General features: G+C 36.5%; 1 protein-coding gene and 1 long non-coding RNA gene across 2 annotated transcripts in view; both read right to left on the reverse strand.

Moving 5' to 3' along the window:
- The window catches only part of LOC132070254 (uncharacterized), a 1,108,023-nt gene that overhangs the window by 642,095 nt on the left and 444,568 nt on the right, over positions 1–21,360 (reverse strand). The gene's annotated exons all lie outside the window — the stretch shown is intronic.
- Positions 237–21,360, reverse strand: part of NALF1 (NALCN channel auxiliary factor 1) — a 439,055-nt gene continuing 417,931 nt past the window's right edge. The window contains exons 2-3 of the mRNA XM_059466836.1: positions 14,404–14,575; positions 237–3,779 (exon numbers count right to left, since the gene is read on the reverse strand). Of these exons, the coding sequence (XP_059322819.1) occupies positions 3,484–3,779; positions 14,404–14,575 (468 nt within the window). The 3' untranslated portion in view covers positions 237–3,483. The remainder of the gene's footprint in view (positions 3,780–14,403; positions 14,576–21,360) is intronic.

Raw genomic sequence — 21,360 nt, forward strand, 5'->3', positions numbered from 1 at the left:
TAGCAGTATTAACATATTGCACAAAATCTGCATTTTCCCTATTGCAGAAAATAGGACCATAAAAGACATGGGAAATTAATTTCTTCCATATGATCATAAAATAAATATTCTTTTTTTTCTTTTTCTTCTCTTCAGTCATTTGCAGTAAGATTTTAGTGTTACTTCTTTCTTAAGCCAGCTCTTTATCATGTATGTATTAGGCAAACAGTACAAGGAGAAATGGAACAAGATGGCAGTTATAGCAGTGGCAAGATGCAAATTTATTCTGAAAAAAAGTAATATGTGCACAATATCAAGCATGCTTAAGTTTGTGCCAGGAAAACTATTACGAATGAAGAATGGATGGGATGGAATTTTGCATCATACATGATTACATGTTGCTTAACTTCATAGAAGAGTCTTTGTCTACTCCTGATGTCCCAGGTACCACCAAGAGAAGCTTCTTACCCCACTGCTAGAGTGAAAATGGCAACAGATACCCCAGCAGTATTCAACTGCAACATGACTCTTTGTTTCAGAAATTAAAGAAATAGACCTCAAAAAGATGACAGAGAAAATTCACAGACCATTGAACTGCAGGCACTAACTCCAGGTAGGGAGAGGGGGATGAATTTATTACATCTTGTATTTGTAATTGAAAGTCTGTAATTGTTTTCTGCTTCATTTTCCCCAAGTTTAATTAGGCTACATTATGTATGTGATGTTGTTGTCACTGTTTTTCCTCCTGTCTCTCTCATATTGTATGACACATGACTGAGTGTAGCCAAGCAGAGGAAGAGTCATTTTCACTGACACCACTTGAAAACATTTTTATAGAAAAGTAAGGGATGAAGAATTAAAAAGAGCAGAAAAGAAGAAATAAAATACTTTAAAGATAGATCTCTACATTAATTCATCATGAAGCAAAAGAGAAATAATAAAAACTCTTCTTCAGGTGCCAATTCAATTGAAATGAACCAGACTAGGTACTGTATTGGTACAGCGTAAAAATAGATGACAGTGAGTAATGGTGTGAACAAAAAACCATGAGGAACATCACAGGAATGGATGTTGGATGGCCTTTGCACAGCAGAGGTAGATAAAGGTTATAACAAACTGTTTACTGACCATGTACACTTACTAGAATTAAGAGGTCAGTTGAACAAGAGCTCACCTAGTAAGAGCTTTCTCAGTAGTGTGACTTATCAGCTGTTGTACAGTACCAGAGCACTGCCCAGTTATTGCTCCATAACTTTTCAGTAACATTTCTGTCCTTCAAAAGTCTACATTCTACCATTAGTTAAGGCTTTTTCTTTTGCATTTCTACATTTCCCCCAACTTTGCATCAATTTACTGTAATTAATACATGTGCCTCTAAAAGAAAAGAAAATAAATAAAAAAGCACCATGTTTTATTGAACAAAATATAGCATGTGCAAGGAAGGGAAGGGAGGAATTATAGAAACAAACCAGTGCTGAAGAATTTTGCATTAGCTGGTGCTTTTTGTTGTTGTCGTATTTGCACAGATCGTTTTAGGCTCCTCAGTCCAGGTTGTAGCAAAACACTATCAAAACAAATACTCTTGCAAAATGTTTGAGCTTCGCAGCTTAACATGTGCATCTTGAACCGCTTAAGCAGCATGGTTATCTTCTTTTTTGTTTTTCTCCGGAATTTAACAGACCGTAAATTGTATACAAAAACGCATTATGCACCAGTGATTAAATGTTCTTACAACATTAATATTTATCAAGGGGTACTTCATAGCTAGAAAGTAGGTAACTATATTTTATTTCCTAAGAGAACATTTTCTATAGTTTTCCTTCATTTCCCAGCTACACAGAAAACATCTCTAAAGTGCACTTCCCAAGTGTAGTTAGAGAATAGGAAGGAATGTAAAGTTTTTAAAAACAGCCCTTATTAACTTTTCCTTCCATTGATTCTACTGTAAACTCTAAAAAGCCTTTTTAAAAAGCAAGTTCTCATACACTCAGCAGGTGAAATGTTCCCACAAAAAATAAAAGTAAACAAATTCCAAACCACCCCGAACAATGAAAAACCAGCATATTACAATCTTTTCTCTTGACTACTCATATCCTAGTATATATTTACTGTTTTTATTGCACATTTATGAAAACGGTTGTCCTATATATTTAAAAAAAAATAGTTTCTTTATCTGTGCTAACACATTCTTGTGCATCCTTAATAAACTAGTTACTTTCAACAACATGTAGGTAATAGAAAAACAATGGAATCAAACCAAGGAGATAATTTGTATTGTAGATGTTAATAGACTTCTAGTGTAATTCAGTTGTGAAAAAAAAGAGTTGAATTTTGGAAGTTCTTGGCTCCCATTTTCTGTGGAAATCTGCTGGCTATGTGACAGCAGAACTCAAAACGTGATTCACAATGAATGTCAATCCTTCACCTCCAATATGAAGGCTTCCCAACTATTCAACTTGCTGAGCATAACTGGTTTTACTTAACATATCTAGAAAAGGCTGCTCCTGTTCAACTGACCAGTGAGAAAGGACTGGACTTCTTCAAAACGGGTATTGGAGCAACAGTTTGTTATATATTTCTTTATACTTTTTAACTGTCCGATCCCACCTTGTAAGGAGAGCACTTGTTTGTTCAGCTAAAAGGAACCCCCTTCATGCTCCTTTTGGGTTTGCTCAGTCAACTGTTTTGTGCAACAGTGGCAGAGGCACACTGGAATTGTGTACCCATTCATTGTGATTACACAGACAGAAGCAAATGTATGTTGTCTGTGACGGTAGATGGGAAAGGGAAAGGAGATGAATGGTTCCCATGGATAAGAGGACAGTAAGTTTTGTTTGGGGTTCTTTTTGTGGTTGCTTTTTTTTCTTTTCTTTTTCTTATTCTTTTCTCTTTTTTGGTTAAATTTTGTTTTGCTGTTCTTTTTGTGGGTTTTTGTTGGGGTGTTTTGTGGGCTTTTCTGGGTTTTTTTGGTTTGTTTGGTTTTTTCCTGTTTTTTTTTTTTCTTTTTTTTCGTGTTTTTTCCTTTTTTTTTTTTTTTTTTTTTTTTTTTTTTTTTTTTTTTTTTTTTTGCTATGTCATGAAATCATAGCAGTCATTCCTCTAATAGAAACTGACAGGACATAAAAGACAGAACTATCAGATGAACACACACAATGACTAGAAATATATCGACAGAGAAAAGACTTAATTTAGCTTTGAGAAACTGTCCCAAAAATAAAATCCTGTATTAACAAGTGCAAAAAATAAACAAAAAAAAAAGAAACTCCAAACATTAAAACACAGTGTATAAAATGGTGTGAGAAAGTTAAGTCACCAAACAGCCTTTTAGTCAATAAAAAGCTGCATTTGTGTGTCCTTGTTGTTTAGGTAACGGCCCATTCTTTTCATTTTACCCAAAAGGTCATTCAAGAAGAGCTCTGAGGGTAAAGCACTCAGTCCTTGCTATTTTTTACTGTAGTAATTTGGGCCTGTTGTGTTTCTATCATGTAAGATGAATCCTTTCTTTTATTCCTCATTGGTTGGATTATCTTCCAAAGTTGTTATGCTTCCAAAGCCCAGTCCTGTTGAGTTCTGTGCTGCTGAGACTGTAAGTACTGTATGTAAGAGAATTAATACAAGAACACACAGTTTAAGTCTGCTGTTACACAGTCTTGATGCTGATGAAACTGTGAGCGATGTCCTGTGACACATTGTTGAGCCACTTGTTTTTATAGTCCCTTTGGGTTGATGATCTGATAATAGTCCCCATCTGACATCACAGCATTCTGGTTCTGCATTGGTTGGATAGTTTTCATAGAGCCCTGTAGGGTAAACACAAAAGAAAAATAAATACCAGGCACAAGGATTGGCAGAAATAGTAGCTTGAAGGAACAGCTGACATTTAGTCTAATCTGTCGAATCCACATCTTATGGGTGAGACTGAGGCCCTCAGAAGTCCTGCAATTCTGTATAATTATAGACGTTGAAGGAATATGCATCATCCAACAGGAAGCAGCATTCAAAAGGTCATTCAGCAGAAGTATGACACTAAACATGATTGTGTAAAGAAGCAACATGAAAAAGCAATTGATATTTGAATGATAATGGTATTTGAATTCTTCCTTCTTGGGAAGTAACAAACAATGATGAAGTAAGAGCTAATTAACCCAGATGTTTCCACAAAATTTGGACTTTAAAATTCTTCTTTCAGTATGTGACCATATAAAGACAGACATTAAATAACAAATAATGATGCACTGATGATATTGGCTATTTTAATTTTCAAACCTATGTAAATTAAGCTGTATCGCAGGAAGAACTTCCAAACAGAGCTGTTCAGAACCTGTTTGTTTATCCTAATTCATCTGAGTTCTTCCAGTTGGATATTCCCTTCAACATATTCCATTGGTGAAAAAAAATCTGTCCTTGCTACCAATGAAGTTTCCTATTATAGAGATAGGCCATTTTTGCCTTTGAATTTTACTGAGTTCAAATTATCTGATTATGACTTTTTGAACACTAAGAGGAACTGTATATTTTTGGAAATTCTCAGTGTTGTCTGCCTTACTATACAGCAGATTAACATAACCAGAGTGTTCTGTTTGCTTCTCACATACCTTTTCCTCTGATAAATTAAAATGAAAAAATTTGGCTATTTAACTAGTGTTCAAATGCAAGAATGTCTAACATAATGGACAAACACATTTTCTCTTTTTAAACTGATCTTAGATTAAGTTCTGCAGTAAATAATATACTCTGTGGTAGAACTAGGTTTTTCCAGGAAAAAAAAATCTATCTGGGATGAAATATTAGGATGGTGATTTTGAAAGCAGCTTTATTTTTTAGAACAATAATTACATTTTCTCCAAAATATCACAACAACAATATTACTTTCAAAAAAGAAATTAAGGTGCAACATTCTGAGGTCCAGGCATCAGATTTCTTGCGCTTTGCGAATAACCTGTAAAGAAAAGCAGTATACTTTAAAATATGATAAACTTGAATGCTTTGGTTCCTATTTCCATAAACAAAAAATGTGTTAGGTATGTTAAGAATGTTAAGGTGCCTAGGTTGACAGATTTTTATATAGCTGACACAATTTTCTGCTAAGCTATATCTGAGTCGAAATAAAGTTGTATTTGTTTTTGGATTTAACCAAATTTTTAAAGATACGGGAAGGAAAGCAACTTGTTTCATGTTCTGTAAATTCAGAGTTTATCCTATGCTAAACCTGACCAATTTTTCCATTTCTGCAGTCAGAAACTTAATGCAACATCCGAAAGGTTGAAAATCATTTATTCTCACTCTAGATCATGGTTGAAAGAATCATTTCTTAAAAAAGAAATTCTATTGTGTTTGGGAACTTCTGGACAATTGTTCATTGAACACATAATAAAACAGTCTTTTTTCTGAGACCCATCTTTTGTGCATAAGTCTGTTTTTAAACATACAGGCAATGCCTCCCAAAGCAGGGAATTATGATTTGTTCTGTGAACTGCAGCAGCTCAAATGATTAGTAGTAATTGAAGAGACACAGAGAATGGTTAATGCTTTGATCCCACTGAGGCTTGTTTACTTTTCTAGCTACGTTTTCTGCCTTTCTTGTTACTGGAAAACCCAGAATTCCTTTGAAATCAAAGCTATGTATATAAGTTGGCAATCAAAAGGTATTTAAATAGTTTATATGCACTTACTGAATTATAAATAAATTGATGACAGCTCTATATTCAAAGATGAATTGAACATGTTCCTTAATGTAAAATTGCATTTCCTCTTTATTTCAATTTAGCAATTGAATTTAGGTTTTGAATTTGCAGTTACATATTAAATAAACAATTAACTACAGAGCCTCTATTCATATGACAGTCTAGAAGATTTAGATAAATTCAGTAAAACCTTTTGTACTGAGCACAATACATGTTCTTCACCACATACTCGTTTGTAGACATAAATATAAACTTTTACCCCTTGGATCTAATTAGTCCATCTATTAAGTCAGAGGTCTGCAAATGTGTGACAACTAGAAGTCCAGGTAATGCGACTACATCTCCTTGGAAAATCAAGGAGGAAAACCCAGTTTGTTCTTTTATCAAAATATTATTAGAATCATAGAATGGCTTGGGTTGGAGGGCACCTTAAAGATCATCTAGTTTCAACTTCTCTGCTGTGTGCAGGGACATCTTTCACCAGGTTGCTCAAAGATCCACCCAACTTGGCCTTGAACACTTCCAGGGATGTGGACTCCACAGCTTCTCTAGGCAACCTGTTTTAGTTCCTCACCACCCTCACAGTAAAGAAGCTTGCCTAGGTCCCTCTGGATGGCATCCCATCCTTCAGTGTCAACCACTCCACTCATCTGCAAATTTACTAAGGGGGAACTTGATCTCTTAGTTGAGAAATATATTAGATAACTTCATTGTAGAAGACCGCTAGTTGGTCAGGCAAGACTGGCTCTTGTTGAAGCCATATTGACTGTCTCAAACCACCTCCCTGTTCTCCATGTGCCTTGGCACACCTTCTAGCACAGGATCTGTTCCATGATCTTTCCAGCCACAGTGGTGAGTCTGACAGCTTTGTAGTTCCCAGCCTCTTCCTTGACCTATTAATTCTTGCCCTTTTTAAAGATGGGTTCAATGTTGCCTGTGTTTCAGTCACCTGGAACTTGATTGCTATGACTTTTCGAATATCATGGAGTGTGGCCTAGCAACTACACCAGCCAATTCCCTTGGGTCTCTGGGGATGTAACTCCTTGGTCTCACAGACTTGTGTACGTTCATGTTCCTCAGGAGAGTGGGAACCTGATCTTTACTTACAGTAGGAGGGGCTTTAGATCCAGTCCACATCCTGCTGTCAGTCCAGTTAAAATATATAGGAAGAGAGATTGCCATTCAAGACTGAGGCAAAACTGTTGTTGAGTACCTCAGACTCCTCCTCATCCAATGTTGAGTTTTCCAACAATGTTTATGGGGATATGCCTTCTTTGGCCTTCCTTTCCTTGTTAATATATGTATAGAATCCCTTTTTATTCATTTTTTGCATGCCTTTACAAGTTCAGTTCCAGCTTCCTCTTGACCTTCCTTGCCCCATCCCTACATAATCTGATTTCATCTCTATGCTTTTCCAGGGTTACCTGTCCTTGCTTCCACTGCCTGTGCATTTGCTTCTCTCCCTTTTGTTTGACTGGTATTTTTGTTTAAATATTAAATACATAGGTATAAGAAATGAAAATGATATCTGTACCCATCAAACTATCAAGGCTTCCCCCTTCCTCACTTGTCTTTATAGTTGTTTGTAGACATCTTTATTTTATATTAATTGGATGTTTGGTAACTCTATTTCTGAGGCTGATCGGTCACTTGTTACTGGCTTGACTTAATTTTTTTTTTAAGTGCTTTTTACTTAAAATTCTCAGTTCTGTGTCTTCATTAGTCAGCTTTTCCCAGCACTCAGCTATATTCCACCAATAGAAAACTTAGTCCATACGGAGGTACTTGGATCTTTATTATAATCAAGGATCTAGAATTTGCCAAGAGACTTTTTGATTTCAAATCATTCTCCAGACAGATACACTATCACTCAGAAAGGTCATGCAAAAGCTCTCTCTTTTCTTTGTAATCACATAGGTTTTTTTCCACATGAAAATAACATTTTGGTGATCAGCACAGAAGTTACATCTGTAGGGACTGTGTGTTACTAATGCTGATGCAAGTATTAAGGTTACTGGTTCCACTGAGATTGTTAATGGAGATATGAGAAAGAAATCCTGCAAGTCCTGCCTAGCTGAATCAGACTGAACGAAAAAGGAGTGACAGCATGAATACCATATTCACTTTATAGAATGTGCCTTGGGGGAAAAGCAGCAAAGCCAAAAAAAGTTCTAACACAAAAATTGAAATCACAAAGACATGGTCTGCTGGTCAGCTAGAACACCATCTAACTCAGAGACTGCTGTGGTTTCTGCCTGAGCAGGTGCAGGAAACAGCCCGTAAAAGCAGTGGTTGCATTCCTAAGACTCTCCTCAGCACTGTCAGGATGTGTGACACTTGTGGCTGAATTTGAATCTGCAACAGGTGGTCTGACTTGGCTTCTTGGTCTATTTGTAGATAAAGAGTTATGGAGCCATAATATTCTGCATTATGGGAAACTAATCTGGTTGATGTATGTGTTGTCATTGCTGGAAAATTTGGGAAGCCACAGAAACAAATCAGACCTTATGATATGTTATGCTTTTTCATCTTTTGCTTTCTGTAGAACCCTAACCTGCGTTCATTTTTCACATAGATTCCTGATTATTTTTGAGAGGTGTATGAAGCTTCTTGTGCTTGAAGAAAAGACCTTGAAACAAGATAAGTGGATGTAGTATACCAGAAGTTTTGAATACTCCATTTTATTGTGAAGCTCAAAGTAAATAGTGTCTGCCAAGAGTGATCTATCCAACACTGACATCATTGTATCAGTGAATGCCAGCACTCTGCATGGCATTTCTGTTTCTGAGGAATTATTTCTGAGATTTCAGTATTAACATTTTCCAACTGTGGAAGTGAAGAGACACATTAGATATTATATGAATAGATTTCACTGCTTTCGTACAACTGATCTGGAAGCCAGAACTTTTTGATCTTATCCAGATGGTCTTCTCAATTTCTAAATTGCTGTGTCTGTGACACATCATGATGATTAGATGTATTTTATACATTTCACATTACAAAAAAATGAAACAAATTTTGTGTAGAAGAATATTGAAGATAAATGAATTATCTTATTCAAACAGATTATTCTTAAACTGGCGATTAAGACTGTTCAGCTCTTTTGAAAAGGTTAACTTCTATTACTCAATTCCAATTGTCTCAAATATCTGTGTTGGAGATATGTGGTGTTGTGTTTTAAGAAATTTTTATCACTATATGTTGGTTATTATTTCAGATAGTCAACTCATGAAGATTTTCTTATGTGCATGTGCCTATGTCCAACAAGAATTCATTGTGTTTCTTCATTATATATGTATTTCTTCCCTAAATTATGCATAGGACTAATTTCCTGCTGCTGGTGTAAATCAGTGTTACCCCTCTAAAACTGAGCTGCTGCAAGTCAGAACTCAGACTGACTCAGCTGACTCTCAAAACTATATAATGAAGATTTTTATCTCTACACTTTTGAGATACAGGAAAACTTGCTTCTAGAAAGCATTTGTCTTTCTCAAGTCCCTCTCCAGTTTTGCTTCTATATGTAGAGTCTTTGACCAAAAGGATGTATTATTGTGATATGATAGGAGAGGGTTATACATATCTAAGGGCTGTGTCACCATAGAAACTTTAAGAGATATCAATAAGTAAATTGTCTGAGTCATTATTATAGGAGATGAATATTTACAGCTACTAAATCTATTATGACCTGGAATCTTATTCATGGGAAAGCCACAATTCTCAAGCCTAGAAGAACACTAGACTCAAAAAGATGAGCTATTTAGTTGATAGATTTTGCTGAAAAAAACCATGTCAAATTTTCCCAGTAAGCAGATCCATGGCTAGTAATGATTACAACCATACTTATCAAATATAAAAGGGATTTATCCTGCTGTCTGTGTTAGCTTAATATTTTGATATTTTAGGACCTATTAAGAGGTGCAGACAGGAGGTAAATGCTCATTATTATAAGATAAGACATTTTTAGAGAAAGAATTTGGATCAAATATATAGGGTTTTTGAATTTGCCAAGAAGAACATAAAGCAGATTGAATTCAGAGTGATTTTCTCTTCTTGAATTGTTCTATGAAATAGATAGATTCTATTACTTTCTATATACCACATTTTCTCAAGGAAATTGTTTTTCAAATTTCACTGAAATCAGGGCATCTGTTTGGAGGAGACACGCTATAGCCAAACCTGTTGGTGAAACCCAGTCACACATCTGCCCCTTGAGAGGAAGCTGCAGTTTACAGAATTTCTTCTAATACTTTTGCTGAGCTTTGCTAGTCATCAAACTTATACAGATTGATGAGAATTCTCTGTAATAATTCTCACTGTGTCTTTAGAAACAATATTGTGTGCTATGAGGCATGACTGACAGTGTTATTTCCAGTGAATTCTTTAAAGGAGGTGGAGTTTCCATGTGAGTGTTACTTTGCATGAATCACATAAACATATGTTACTGTTATTTGCCAAAAATTAGTTCACATTGTGTTCCAAACAACTGAGAGGTTAATCAGAACACATAAAATTAGGAGTCTGAATTAATATGAACTGAAAGATATTAGTGATTTAAAGTACCTGAATCACCTGTCTACTTACCTCTTCTCTCCCTTTACTTTCTCCTTCTGTAGGAGTAAGTATCAGAAGTCTGTTCAACGCTTTCTGAAAAGCATCACAAGTCTGTTCAAAATCGAATAGACAAATTTGATTCTCCTCTTGATGGCAGAAGACTTGTTCTGATGCCGCTGCTCTTAGGAAGTACTAAAGAATGCCATGCTAATTTTGGAAGAAGTTGATGCAACACATCTCTGCCTTATTGTAGCTCACTACATTCTCTTCCTTTCCTTCAAAGAGGAACTCTCCTTCTCCATTAAATGCCATGACGTCTATTGTACAGATAGAGAGAGTGAGTATGTGGCTGGGATTTCTGGCCTGAGACTTGATGCTGGGTGATGGCCCTGTTATGCCACAGGGCACAAAGGGACCATAAGTCATGGTCATTTCAAAGAAAGCCCTTAAGACACAATTAGCCCTAAGTCTGCACTCTAAATTGGTCCAGACTTGGCACGTGGACAGCAATTTCTCCAAACAGTCAGAACAGGCTGTATTAACAAGTAATTTTTGGGAATATGAGAAGATCTGTACAATGAAGTGGCTGGTACTGAGTACCTATCTCATGTCAACCCTAAATGCCTCTGAAGGGATTTTCCCCCACTCTAGTCTAATTTTTTAGACCAAATGTGCATCAATGGTTGGCATAGGGTACTATGATGCTGTAGCCCATTTAGTTAAGAAGAGATGACTACATTTACAATATAAAACAATCCTGCTGGAATGAACACTCTTTTCTTAGAAGTTACAGGTAAAAACCTTGACCTGGAATTTTGCATGGGACTAATTCACTGTAATTTTCCATGTACACCTGAAAAACTATTGTTATCTCCCTCAAATGAGATTTTGGTTTGCATGGGCAGTTCTAGACAGCTGAACTGTAAAAAGAAACATTGGATGAAACCACTGGAAACTTTACTCATATGGATATGAACTCCAAAGGTCTAAACTGAAAGTAATCATCCAGTTTTAATGAATCTGAAAACCAGCGGGTTACAGCACAGCACCTGATGGAAGGATCAACTTTTTTCCTTTTATGTCCTGGAAGAAAGCGGGCAGGAAGGGAACACTAAATTATTTCTGCCTAACTGCATATTTCCACAATCAGAACCACACTGTGATTCTGATTGTTTTGATTAATCTCTCAAGCACTTTCTCTTGCACTGCAGTTGTTCCACATCCTCAAATGCATTTCTACAAAAGATGAGTCCTGGTGATGCAAAATGAGGGTAGCATGCCTTCTCCCTTTCCTATTATAGGCATTTTTGGAGGTGATCAAGTTAGACATTCTCAGGCTAGAATACTTGTTACTTCTTCAGGAATTTCCAATAACTTGTTATTAATACATATTATAAACCACACTTTATTTTCTTTTAAACTTAATTACAAATATAACAATGACTGCAGTATTTATTGGGGAAAAATAGTTCTATGCTGTTTCTCATCATGAGGACCTTCCAAGGAAGGGTAAAGCCCTTGTTATTATATTCTTTTACAGCCTCCAGGTTTTTTTTTTTCAGGCCCCAACACCGCAAAAAATCCTGGTCTGAAAGAAAAAAAACAAAACAAAAACAATTTGTGGATTCCCTATTGTCCACCAGTACTGGCATGCACTCATGTCCAGCAGATCTCTGTGCTCTGGCTTACTGCTGTGGTAGGACAGGATTGAAAGGGGAGGTGGCAGCTCCCACTGCCAGGGCACCTCCCAGCATGGGGTATGGAGCCACACCAACCTCTACCTGTCTGCAATTGTAAAATTACAGGCAATGTTTTTGTGTTCATCCTGAGCTCTGGGCTGTAGTCAACACCAAATAAAATCAGCTATCCCTTGCATACCTTCTCTTGTTACTTGACATCTAAATATTGAATAAGGATACCTTTTTACCTTACTCTTTTTTTAATGAAGAGACAGATCAATAACTAGAAATCTCAGACGGTCTATACCAGACGGAAACACAAAAAGTGCAGTAGATGTCTCTCAAGACATGGGTGACCTTCTTTGAGCTGTTTTTTCTTCGAAAGGATTTCAAGTTATCTGTCACAAGCTATGCTGAGGTAGAGTGTTTTTTCTGCTGTTGAGCTCACTGGACTTTGAATGAAATAAATCTGTTTTCATTAAACTGCAAAGAGGTATAATTCTTTATTCCTGCAGAAGATTATAGTCTAATTTTTCATTGTTTAGTGGCAGGAAGCACTCTTACAGTGAGCTGCTGCTTAATAAGGGTGAAAATGGGTCCGTATTCCAGACAGAGTTTGAATTGCTGCCTCATATCTGTCCTCAACATCTTCCCTTGCACACAACTCTCTAGGGTCAGCACACTGCCTCCTGTGGGTCTGTGAACGCGAGCTCGGCTCTGCTGCTGCTGGGGTTGGGCTTGAGAGGACAAAAAGTTCAACCAAATATTTGTTAGTGGACAGCTGAGATGAGATTCAGGTGACCCTGATTTTTGGTGTCTGCAATAGACCCTGGTCTAGCAGCAGCTACAGCAATAGAGAACAGCCAGCGATGTGAGCAAGTCCTCCATCAGGTGAGGTGCCTGCTCAGGGTGGGTTAAATGCCTCTCAGCTCTACTGGCTACACCAAGACTCTAGGCAGAGCTTAGTCACAGAGTTAATGTGTACACACCAACATTAATAATACCTGCAACAAAATGAGTTTAATCCTCCCCTAAAGCTGCTTTTCCATCCCAGACTCGGAGATGTCAGTAATCTTTTCAAAATCATCTATTTTGTTTGTTTTAGGAAGGAATCTGGATTATGAGTTATACTAGGAAAATGAAGAGATGGATGCGTATTTCCTGACAGATTTTCTGAAATACATGCCAAGATGATTTTGCTGTTGGTTTGGTTTCTTGTCATTGTGTACATGTGTGTGTACACATACATATAGATTGTGTACTTGTGGTAAATAAAATTTCCCTAAGTCTCTCACTTCTACTATACTACCTTAGACTGGAAAATAATGCTCATTTGCTTACTGCATATACATATTGGAAGGCTATTAATTTTTAAAAAATGCATTGAAGTAAGGTAAGAATGTTGTTGATGATGCAAAATTGTAACTCAGCTCACTTTTTGTTATATTTTCTTTTGTATATGGATGGATATTGCTTGATTTTGTGCAATAAGTTTAATTTCCAAGGAAAATAAATCCAGTAAATGCCTTGCTACCAGAATCACCTTAAATCTAAACACAGGGTACAAGGTGAAGTGAGTTGCCATAATCCTTATGCCTGCATCTAGGATGGTATATAACATTTATGGATTCTTATAACTGACTCTAGTTTTAAGTAGCTTACCTTAGACAACTTATTTACTATCAAGATTTCCAGTGGAGCCCTAATTAAGAGGTGAAGACAGTTTAATTTCTGATATTTGGATGAGGATGTCAAGTGATCTAAGTGTTGAAACTCGTTTTTTATTAATTTACTGGGAATAAGTTGCCTAAATATCTTAAAGATTCTCAGATGATAGTCTAGGCACCATAAGTCTGAAGATAATATTGGTATAAACTAAAATTTTGTGTGGATAATCCCCATCCATTCCTGAAAAAAGTATCTGTGGTACTTGAGATATACATTACCAATATCTTTTACAATTAAAAAGTATTCATAAAATGTAACCAGACTCAATAGGAAAACAAACAAAAATCAAAAAAAGTTCTTCACAGGTGAACAACTGGTTCTTAAATTTCTTTGCTAGTGAAAGATGTTTTCTTAAACACTTTCTGAGAGCTGCTGTACAATTTTGAATGCTGTGCTTCAGATTCTTGATTCATCTGACATAAGAATGCAGGCAAACAAAGGTGAATATGCTAAAAACTGGATGCACGTTTTCTCTTTATTTTTCTGAATATTGAATGACATGCAACCTCTGAGTATTGCATGACATGAAGTAAAATAAATCCTTCACCAAATTATTAAATGTAAAAAATAAGCAGAATAATTTTTTTTCTAGAAATCTTGTTTTGTAAAGCTGATGACCGGCAGGCTATATCATAACTGTGCATTACTAGATCTGAGCTCAAATCCTAGCACCTCCAAGAAATCTTTCTGATGTGTAATACCTTTAGGGTCTCAGAGTTGGAGCTAAATCCGTGATATTTTGACTTAAGAAAACAAGTGAAATTGGTTTTTCTCTACTATACCTGTACAGATGAAACTTGATAGTCCTCCATAGATGACATCATCATTGTCTGGTAATATAAAGGGACACCTCGTTTGAACCTCCAAACAGTATTGCTTGCAAGGAATTCTGTTGCTGCAGTGAAACTGTGTGACTTCAAAATACTGGGAACAGAGCCAGGCTTTGTAGACAGTCTGGAAAAAAGAGAAGAACCAGAAATATAGATGGATGACAATAGCACTGTCATTATTAGAAGAACATACTGTACTGCACACCTACATTAATGCTGCTTTTGGAAGAAAATTTTGAGACAATATCACCTGGGTAAAATATGCTCTTAACTTTTGACTGTCCTCCCACTTCAGAAATGAAAACTCCAGCAAAGTCACTTAAAAGCAACAGTTATTTAGGACTAGGCTCAAGCTATTTTATTATCTTAGTTTGTAAACAGTTATGTTTCTTAGATGTGACTTTTTATTAGACGTGCATGCATGGAACACAGCCCTGTCCCTGCACCACCAAATCTCACCAAATGAGATCCGAATCTCATTTGAAGCTGCACAAGGACAAATTTATAAAACTGCCTGCAAGAAAGAGTTGAAAGCTGGGCTCAGGCCAAGCCTGTCTTTATACCATCTAGAGCTAAGCTATCAGGTTGCAATAGATGGTGCTGCTTCCCTACAAATAAAACCATATCCAGTCCACAGCATTAAAACACGCATTAGGGTACCTGAACACCGACAGCTGCAGACTAGGGGATAAATCTGCCACAGTGAAAACCTAAGTCTACATTTGGGTGCTAGAAGGAACATTTTAAAGATGCTCTCAACTGATGCTGCATGGCCGTGGCTGCAGGACTTGTGATTATTGCAATTATTGTCACCATTTAAACAGAGAAGTAAAATACACATGCTGATTTTAATTTTTGCTACGTTTTGTCTTCCAAACAATGATGTTTTTCATTAGTATTAAACTCTTTTGGACATGGAAATGTTTCATGTAAAATTCGGTTGGACACCAGGCTACAAAGGTGATAAAAACCTGTGTGACTGAGTACAGAGAAATTTCCTTGTTCCCCATTTTATTTTCTACTTAACTGTTTTGGAGTACATTATTTACTGTCTAGATACTTGCTATCTAGGTTGTTACATAACAAAAAAAAAATTCCTTTTTTGTATTTTTTTAATTATCTGAAAATCCTGGAAACTACTTTTTAATTAAACATAGACTGAAAACCAATATAGTCAGCTCATCATTTCCATTCTTTCTAAGAACGATGTAATAGAAAAGGAAACTGTAGATCAAATTCTTAAGCCAAGAAAGTTACAAAAAGATGACACCTGAAATGACCAGTCTAGATTAGTGTTTGGTTTGATCTCAGTATGTTTCATCTCAGTGGTTATAATTCTATGAATAGTAGCCTAAATTGTATAATTAATATCCATGTAGTAGCCCCAGAATCACCAAACTTTTATTTTAGATTGTTTGCAACAGTGGCAGGTATGTGGTAAGTTTCTAGGTGATAAAATGAAACCTTTATTACTAATCTATGGTTTGTGATTATCTCTTTATAGCAGTTTTTGCCTACTGCATTCTGTGGAACATGTTTTTTTTCATTAAAAATCCAATTTTAATTGCTTACTAAGGTTTCTTATTCACAGTAAATTATTAATGAGAAGGAGGACCAGGAGATGTGTGTATCTTTTGTTTTTAAATAAACTTTTAATCAGAAAGTGGTTTTCCCACTGTCAATTACATGACCACATTTCTGGTGCTTCAGTTGCTTTGCAGACATTTGCAACAATAAATCATAAAATCACAGAATATACTGAGATGGAAAATACCATGGATCATTGAGTTCAACTCTTGACCCTGCTCAGGACCATCTCCAGAAGTCACACCATATGCATAGTCCACACACTTCCTGAACTCTGTCAGGCTGGTGCTGTGACAACTTCCCTGGGGAGCCTGGTCCAGTTCTCAATGACTGTCTGGGTGAGGAACCTTTTCCTAGCTAAATCTCCTCTGACACAGCTTCAGGCCATTCCCATGGCTCCTCTCACTGGTCACCACAGAGAAGAAATCAGTGCTTGCCCCTCCTCTTCCCCTCACAAGGAAATTGTGACTGTAGTGAGGTCTCCTCTCAGTCTCCTCCAGGCTGAACAGACCAAGTGACCTCAGCTGCTCCTGACACGGCCTCTCCTCAAGGCCCTTCACCACCTTTGTTGCCCTCCTTTGGATGCTATCTAATAACTTCATATCTTATGTTGCCGTACCCAAAACTGCACTCAGGATTCAAGGTTAGGTGAAAAACAGCAATAGTTTTTCTATTTTCAATTAGTAATCATAGTCAATTGTTTGGAGGCAGGAATGCTGGGTCTGGTAACAGTTTTACATTCAAAGAGATTCTTTCTTGGTCTTAGACCTGTTTAGTATGACATGTCCTTTTCATAAAATAGATCTAATAGAAGTAAGTCGATTTATGACTCATATTTGAAAGTGTAAATCAGTTTTTAGGAAGTATATTGAACAGTCCACCATACATAGTAACAAGAAAATGAGCAAAACCGTGTGTCTACTGAAGCAAGACAGAAAATGTTTATTCAGGAGCAGAAGTAAATAATGCAATCGTGGGCTTCTATGAAGATTTTTGTATATCCAATCTCCATTCATACACATCATCTTCCTGCTCTGATTCACAAGTCCTCAGCTTTGTCTCAAAATTACTTTTGAACTGTCCATATTTCTAAAGAGTGCATGAGTATACCCGTTCCTAAGATCTGTTTCTCAGATGAATGCCTCCCATTCTGTATCCTTCCTTATTTTCTTTACCTTGCAGCTGATTTAAAGTGTGTCTATAGCCTATATTGACATTTTTAATATTCTGATTCCCTTTTGCTCTGTTTTACACAGTAAGGCTACATAGACTTCTAGACAAGGCGCATTCATGGTGTCTATCTGTCTGCCCACTGCCCTCACAGCTTCGGCCTGTGGTAATTACTCCATTTCCAGAGAGTACTGAGCCATTGTCAGGAAAAAAGATGTGTGCCAAGAGCTGCATCCAGTAAGCAGTTTTATCTTCTTCTGGAGAAAAAGGAAAACGATATAGGTGTTCATAGTTGAACTGTGCTGGTTTAGCTGGTAGACCAGAAGGTGGTCCCTCTCTGCTCTCACTGCTACAGACATGATTTAAATGCCTGTTTTCCTAACAAACATCCCAAATAATCTCTCCTACCCTCCCTGGACTTTCAAAGGTTTTACACAGACATCTTACATTCATGCTTAAATATGTGTTACCCAGGAGGAAGTAGAGAAGTGGGAGAATTCATGTCATATTTGTCCACATAACTCTGCTCAACAGCATTTGCATAAATCTCATGGCTAACCCATTTGAGTAAGACGACCCAGAGCAGTCTGATGTTTTTTTGTCTCAGGGACAATGAGAGGTGACTTTTTTAGCTTTAGTAGAAGCCCATAATCTGGAACTGAAATTTCTTGAAATTTCTTGATATTTTCCTAATAGTAAAGCAGATATTACAGCCTTTGATTGGCCAGTATTCCTTCTTTTACCCAGGAAAATATAGATTTTTTTGGTTGGGAATTTTGCTCTACCTCCTAGCAAGTCCAAAATGCTGATTTTCAGAGACTTAAAACATGCATTATGTAACAAGGCATGAAACTGTCAGTGAAATGCACATTGGCCTGTATATTGAGCTTGGTGTTCACTTTACAAACTATGCTTCAATATGAGTCCTTTCTTTCTTAAAGAACATCAATAGCTAAACTCAAAGATTTATAAACACAAAAGATGTTTTTATGAATAAGATATAATGGGTTTATAAATAAGATACGATAAGGTGGTTGAAACCTTTGAAATATCACAGTTCCTAACAGATACCTGGCAAATTAATTTCAAAGAACAGAAAAACCCTCATGTTTTTCTTTTGGTTTTTTTTTAACTCTTATATAACAAGGGAAAGAACTAAGATGAACTGGATTATTAATGCATCATGGCAACCACATACATAGACTAAATACCTGAATATATATAAATATCTCATCACTTTACCATCAACATAACTTTAGACATTCTGCATTTGAAAGAGATGCAGTCTTGGCTATTAGATGAGACACTGTAATGCAAGATGGTAGTATCCCATAAGAATAAAGTAATCTTTTATGTACAGAATCATAGATATAAAATCTCAGAAGGATTTAATGGCAATTTTGCTCACCTAAGTAAATTAAATTTACCTTACTTTGTACCTGGAGGAAAAAAAAATAAGAATACATGTTTGAAAAAGTGTGTGAAGTGCTGGCTTTATAAACCTATATTCATGTGTCTGAGGGCCTATCTAGAATGATCATCATCAAAGATATCTTGGTAGTTTTAAATTATTAACAGTATTATGATAAAAGCTTATTATAAATTGGGCAGAATAATTTATTATTTGGCATTCATTTTATTTCTACTGTACAAGTTTCAAGCAGAAAAAATATTTTATTATTTCAGTGACCAATAACCCAACACAAATATCCAGCTTCAGAAATTTGAAGAATTAAAGCATCACAAACAAACTAGACATTAAACTGCATCTACTTGTCAACTCATTAGAAATAATAAAAGATTCAGAGTTAACAGGAAGAAAGCAAGAGTGTGTGTAGAGAATTTTGAGAAACTGGAAGGGCACATTTTGTGCTTTTTCTCTCAGGACATTAGGAAGAACACTTATTTTTGTCTGCGTGGAGACTGGCAGTCCCTTTTTTATTTTTTTCCAGATATTCTGTATCTCATATCACACATGAGGTGTCTGAGTTATTCTTTCTGCTCTTGAAAAGCAATCAGACAGAGTTCTTAGTTAATACTGTTGCATTAATCACCTAGAGAGGGACCAGGAGCTGCTGTCTCCCAGTGTGGACAGAATGGCTGGGTAGTAGAGCAAATTGGCTGACCACAGCCCTGGTCAATACACTAGCAGGGGTCCAATTGGCTGTGCAACTGCACAAAACTAATTTTGACAAGAGGACCTTTAAGGTCCCCTCCTGTCCAGGCCACTCTATGATCCCATGATTCCAAGATTCTCCTTGCAAAGACTGCAAAACCAATGGGAAGATAAAGTACCATGTGTGTATGCCCACAGTTTCCCTTCCTCCCTGTCTCATTCTCACTCACCCATACACTCACAATACATGTGATTCTGGATACCCTAAGCTCTGTCAAAACAGATTGAGCATGTAGCCCTAATCATCTGAGTCACACTGCAGGAGAGGTGTCAGTGGAATAGAATGGAAAAGCTCAATCAGTCTCATTCTCTACAAATGCCATTTCTTCCTGGCTTTCAAGAGATGAATTCAACTCACTTCTGTCCCTTCCCCTGTTGTTTCTGACTGCCATTTCCAGGAAGTACTTCAACCATTTTCCATAGAAAAGATTTTTTTTCCTCACTGAGGAAATGTTTGATGTTTTGGCTGGGCTATCATAATAATTGCATGAAAGGGAACTTAAAATCATAAAATAGATCTTACTGTGTAGATGTGGAGGATGGTGGGAGGAAAAGAAAGTAGGAAGAGGGAAGTCACAACAGAAATTCTCTCTCTCAAAATGGTAATTTTTTCTGAATCAAAATAAATTTTAACTGAATGCTTTGTGACCATATCTATTACTCACTGTGATAATGAAGTCTTCAAAGAGAGCACAACTGAATTACTTCACATACCAGTTTGGAAGGAAGAGGCCCCTTATGAACTTGAGAGGTGTTTTGATCAGTGACACTTTCACTGACACCAGGAAATTGTACCTTATTGGAATAAAGGTATTGCCTTCAGAAAGTGTGACATGATTCCAGCTCAACTTCTCTCAAATTTTGTGAGTATTTTGAAGTAAATTCTGCAGTTTTTATGTATACTCAGGTGTACCTCAAGTTGTGATTGACTAACTAATTAATTTTTCCAAGAATATTCATGCAATAACCTGTTATGTAAACTGAGCTTTTTCAGAAGAGCTGGATGGAGAAGCAGCATTCATTTAAAAATGAATAGTGATGTGACCCTCAGGTTTTGATACATTTTACCTTAGTGGTGCCTGGTACATGTTTACTCATTGACAGTGAATCAGCTGTGTATGGACAGTGAGATCTGTTCCTGTCAGCTTCAGCTAGAGCATATGACTTTCTGAAACCCTAAAGAGTGTAGTACAGGAGGTATCGCTTATATGCAGAGGGTAGTGTCTATTTCACGTGTCTAATATTTGCCTGACTCATAGACTTAGGGATTTTTGAACTATTTAAAGGCATTATATGTGCATTTAAAGTTAGGCCATATGTTTAAATACCATGGTTATTTTTTTGTTGTTGTTGGGTTGATCCTGATGTATTGTCTCTGTGGTATTCTGTGACGTTACCACAGCCAATAATGGTGTGTATTGTAGGGTCTTCAACATTTCAACATTTCTATGAAATATTTTTAAAGTATCTGCTTCAGCCTAAATTACTTTGCTTCATTTCAGCTTTCTTTTTAAAATTTTTTTTTATTATTCCACAATCTCAAAATGTAGACATTAAGAGCAGTAATAATACTTCATGTGTTGCCAATAACAGAGTTGGAGAAAAGCTACTGGCAAAGGCTAAAAAACCTTTCAAACCCTTACTTCCACAAATAAAGTTACTCACTCCTTCACTTAGAACAGTGCCTGAACACTGACCGGGCAAAAGATGAATCTATTAAACACTACATATAGGAAATAAGGGGATGAGATTGCAATTATGGATTTTATGTAGCAATGAGGAACCTCAGAAGAGCACACCTATTTCTCCCAGTGATAAACATTTTGCTGCAAAAGTCATTTCAAATATTATGAGTGCTTTACAGCAGCAAAGCAATGCTACATCTGTGAAGTGGAACCTCTAAAAGGTTTTTATTCTCAGATCACCGGGGTATTATGTGTTGGTTTGAAAGACAGCACATCTTCCTTAGGAAATAC

This window comes from Ammospiza nelsoni, chromosome 2, assembly GCF_027579445.1.
Source record: "Ammospiza nelsoni isolate bAmmNel1 chromosome 2, bAmmNel1.pri, whole genome shotgun sequence".
Classification (NCBI taxonomy): Eukaryota; Metazoa; Chordata; class Aves; order Passeriformes; family Passerellidae; genus Ammospiza; species Ammospiza nelsoni.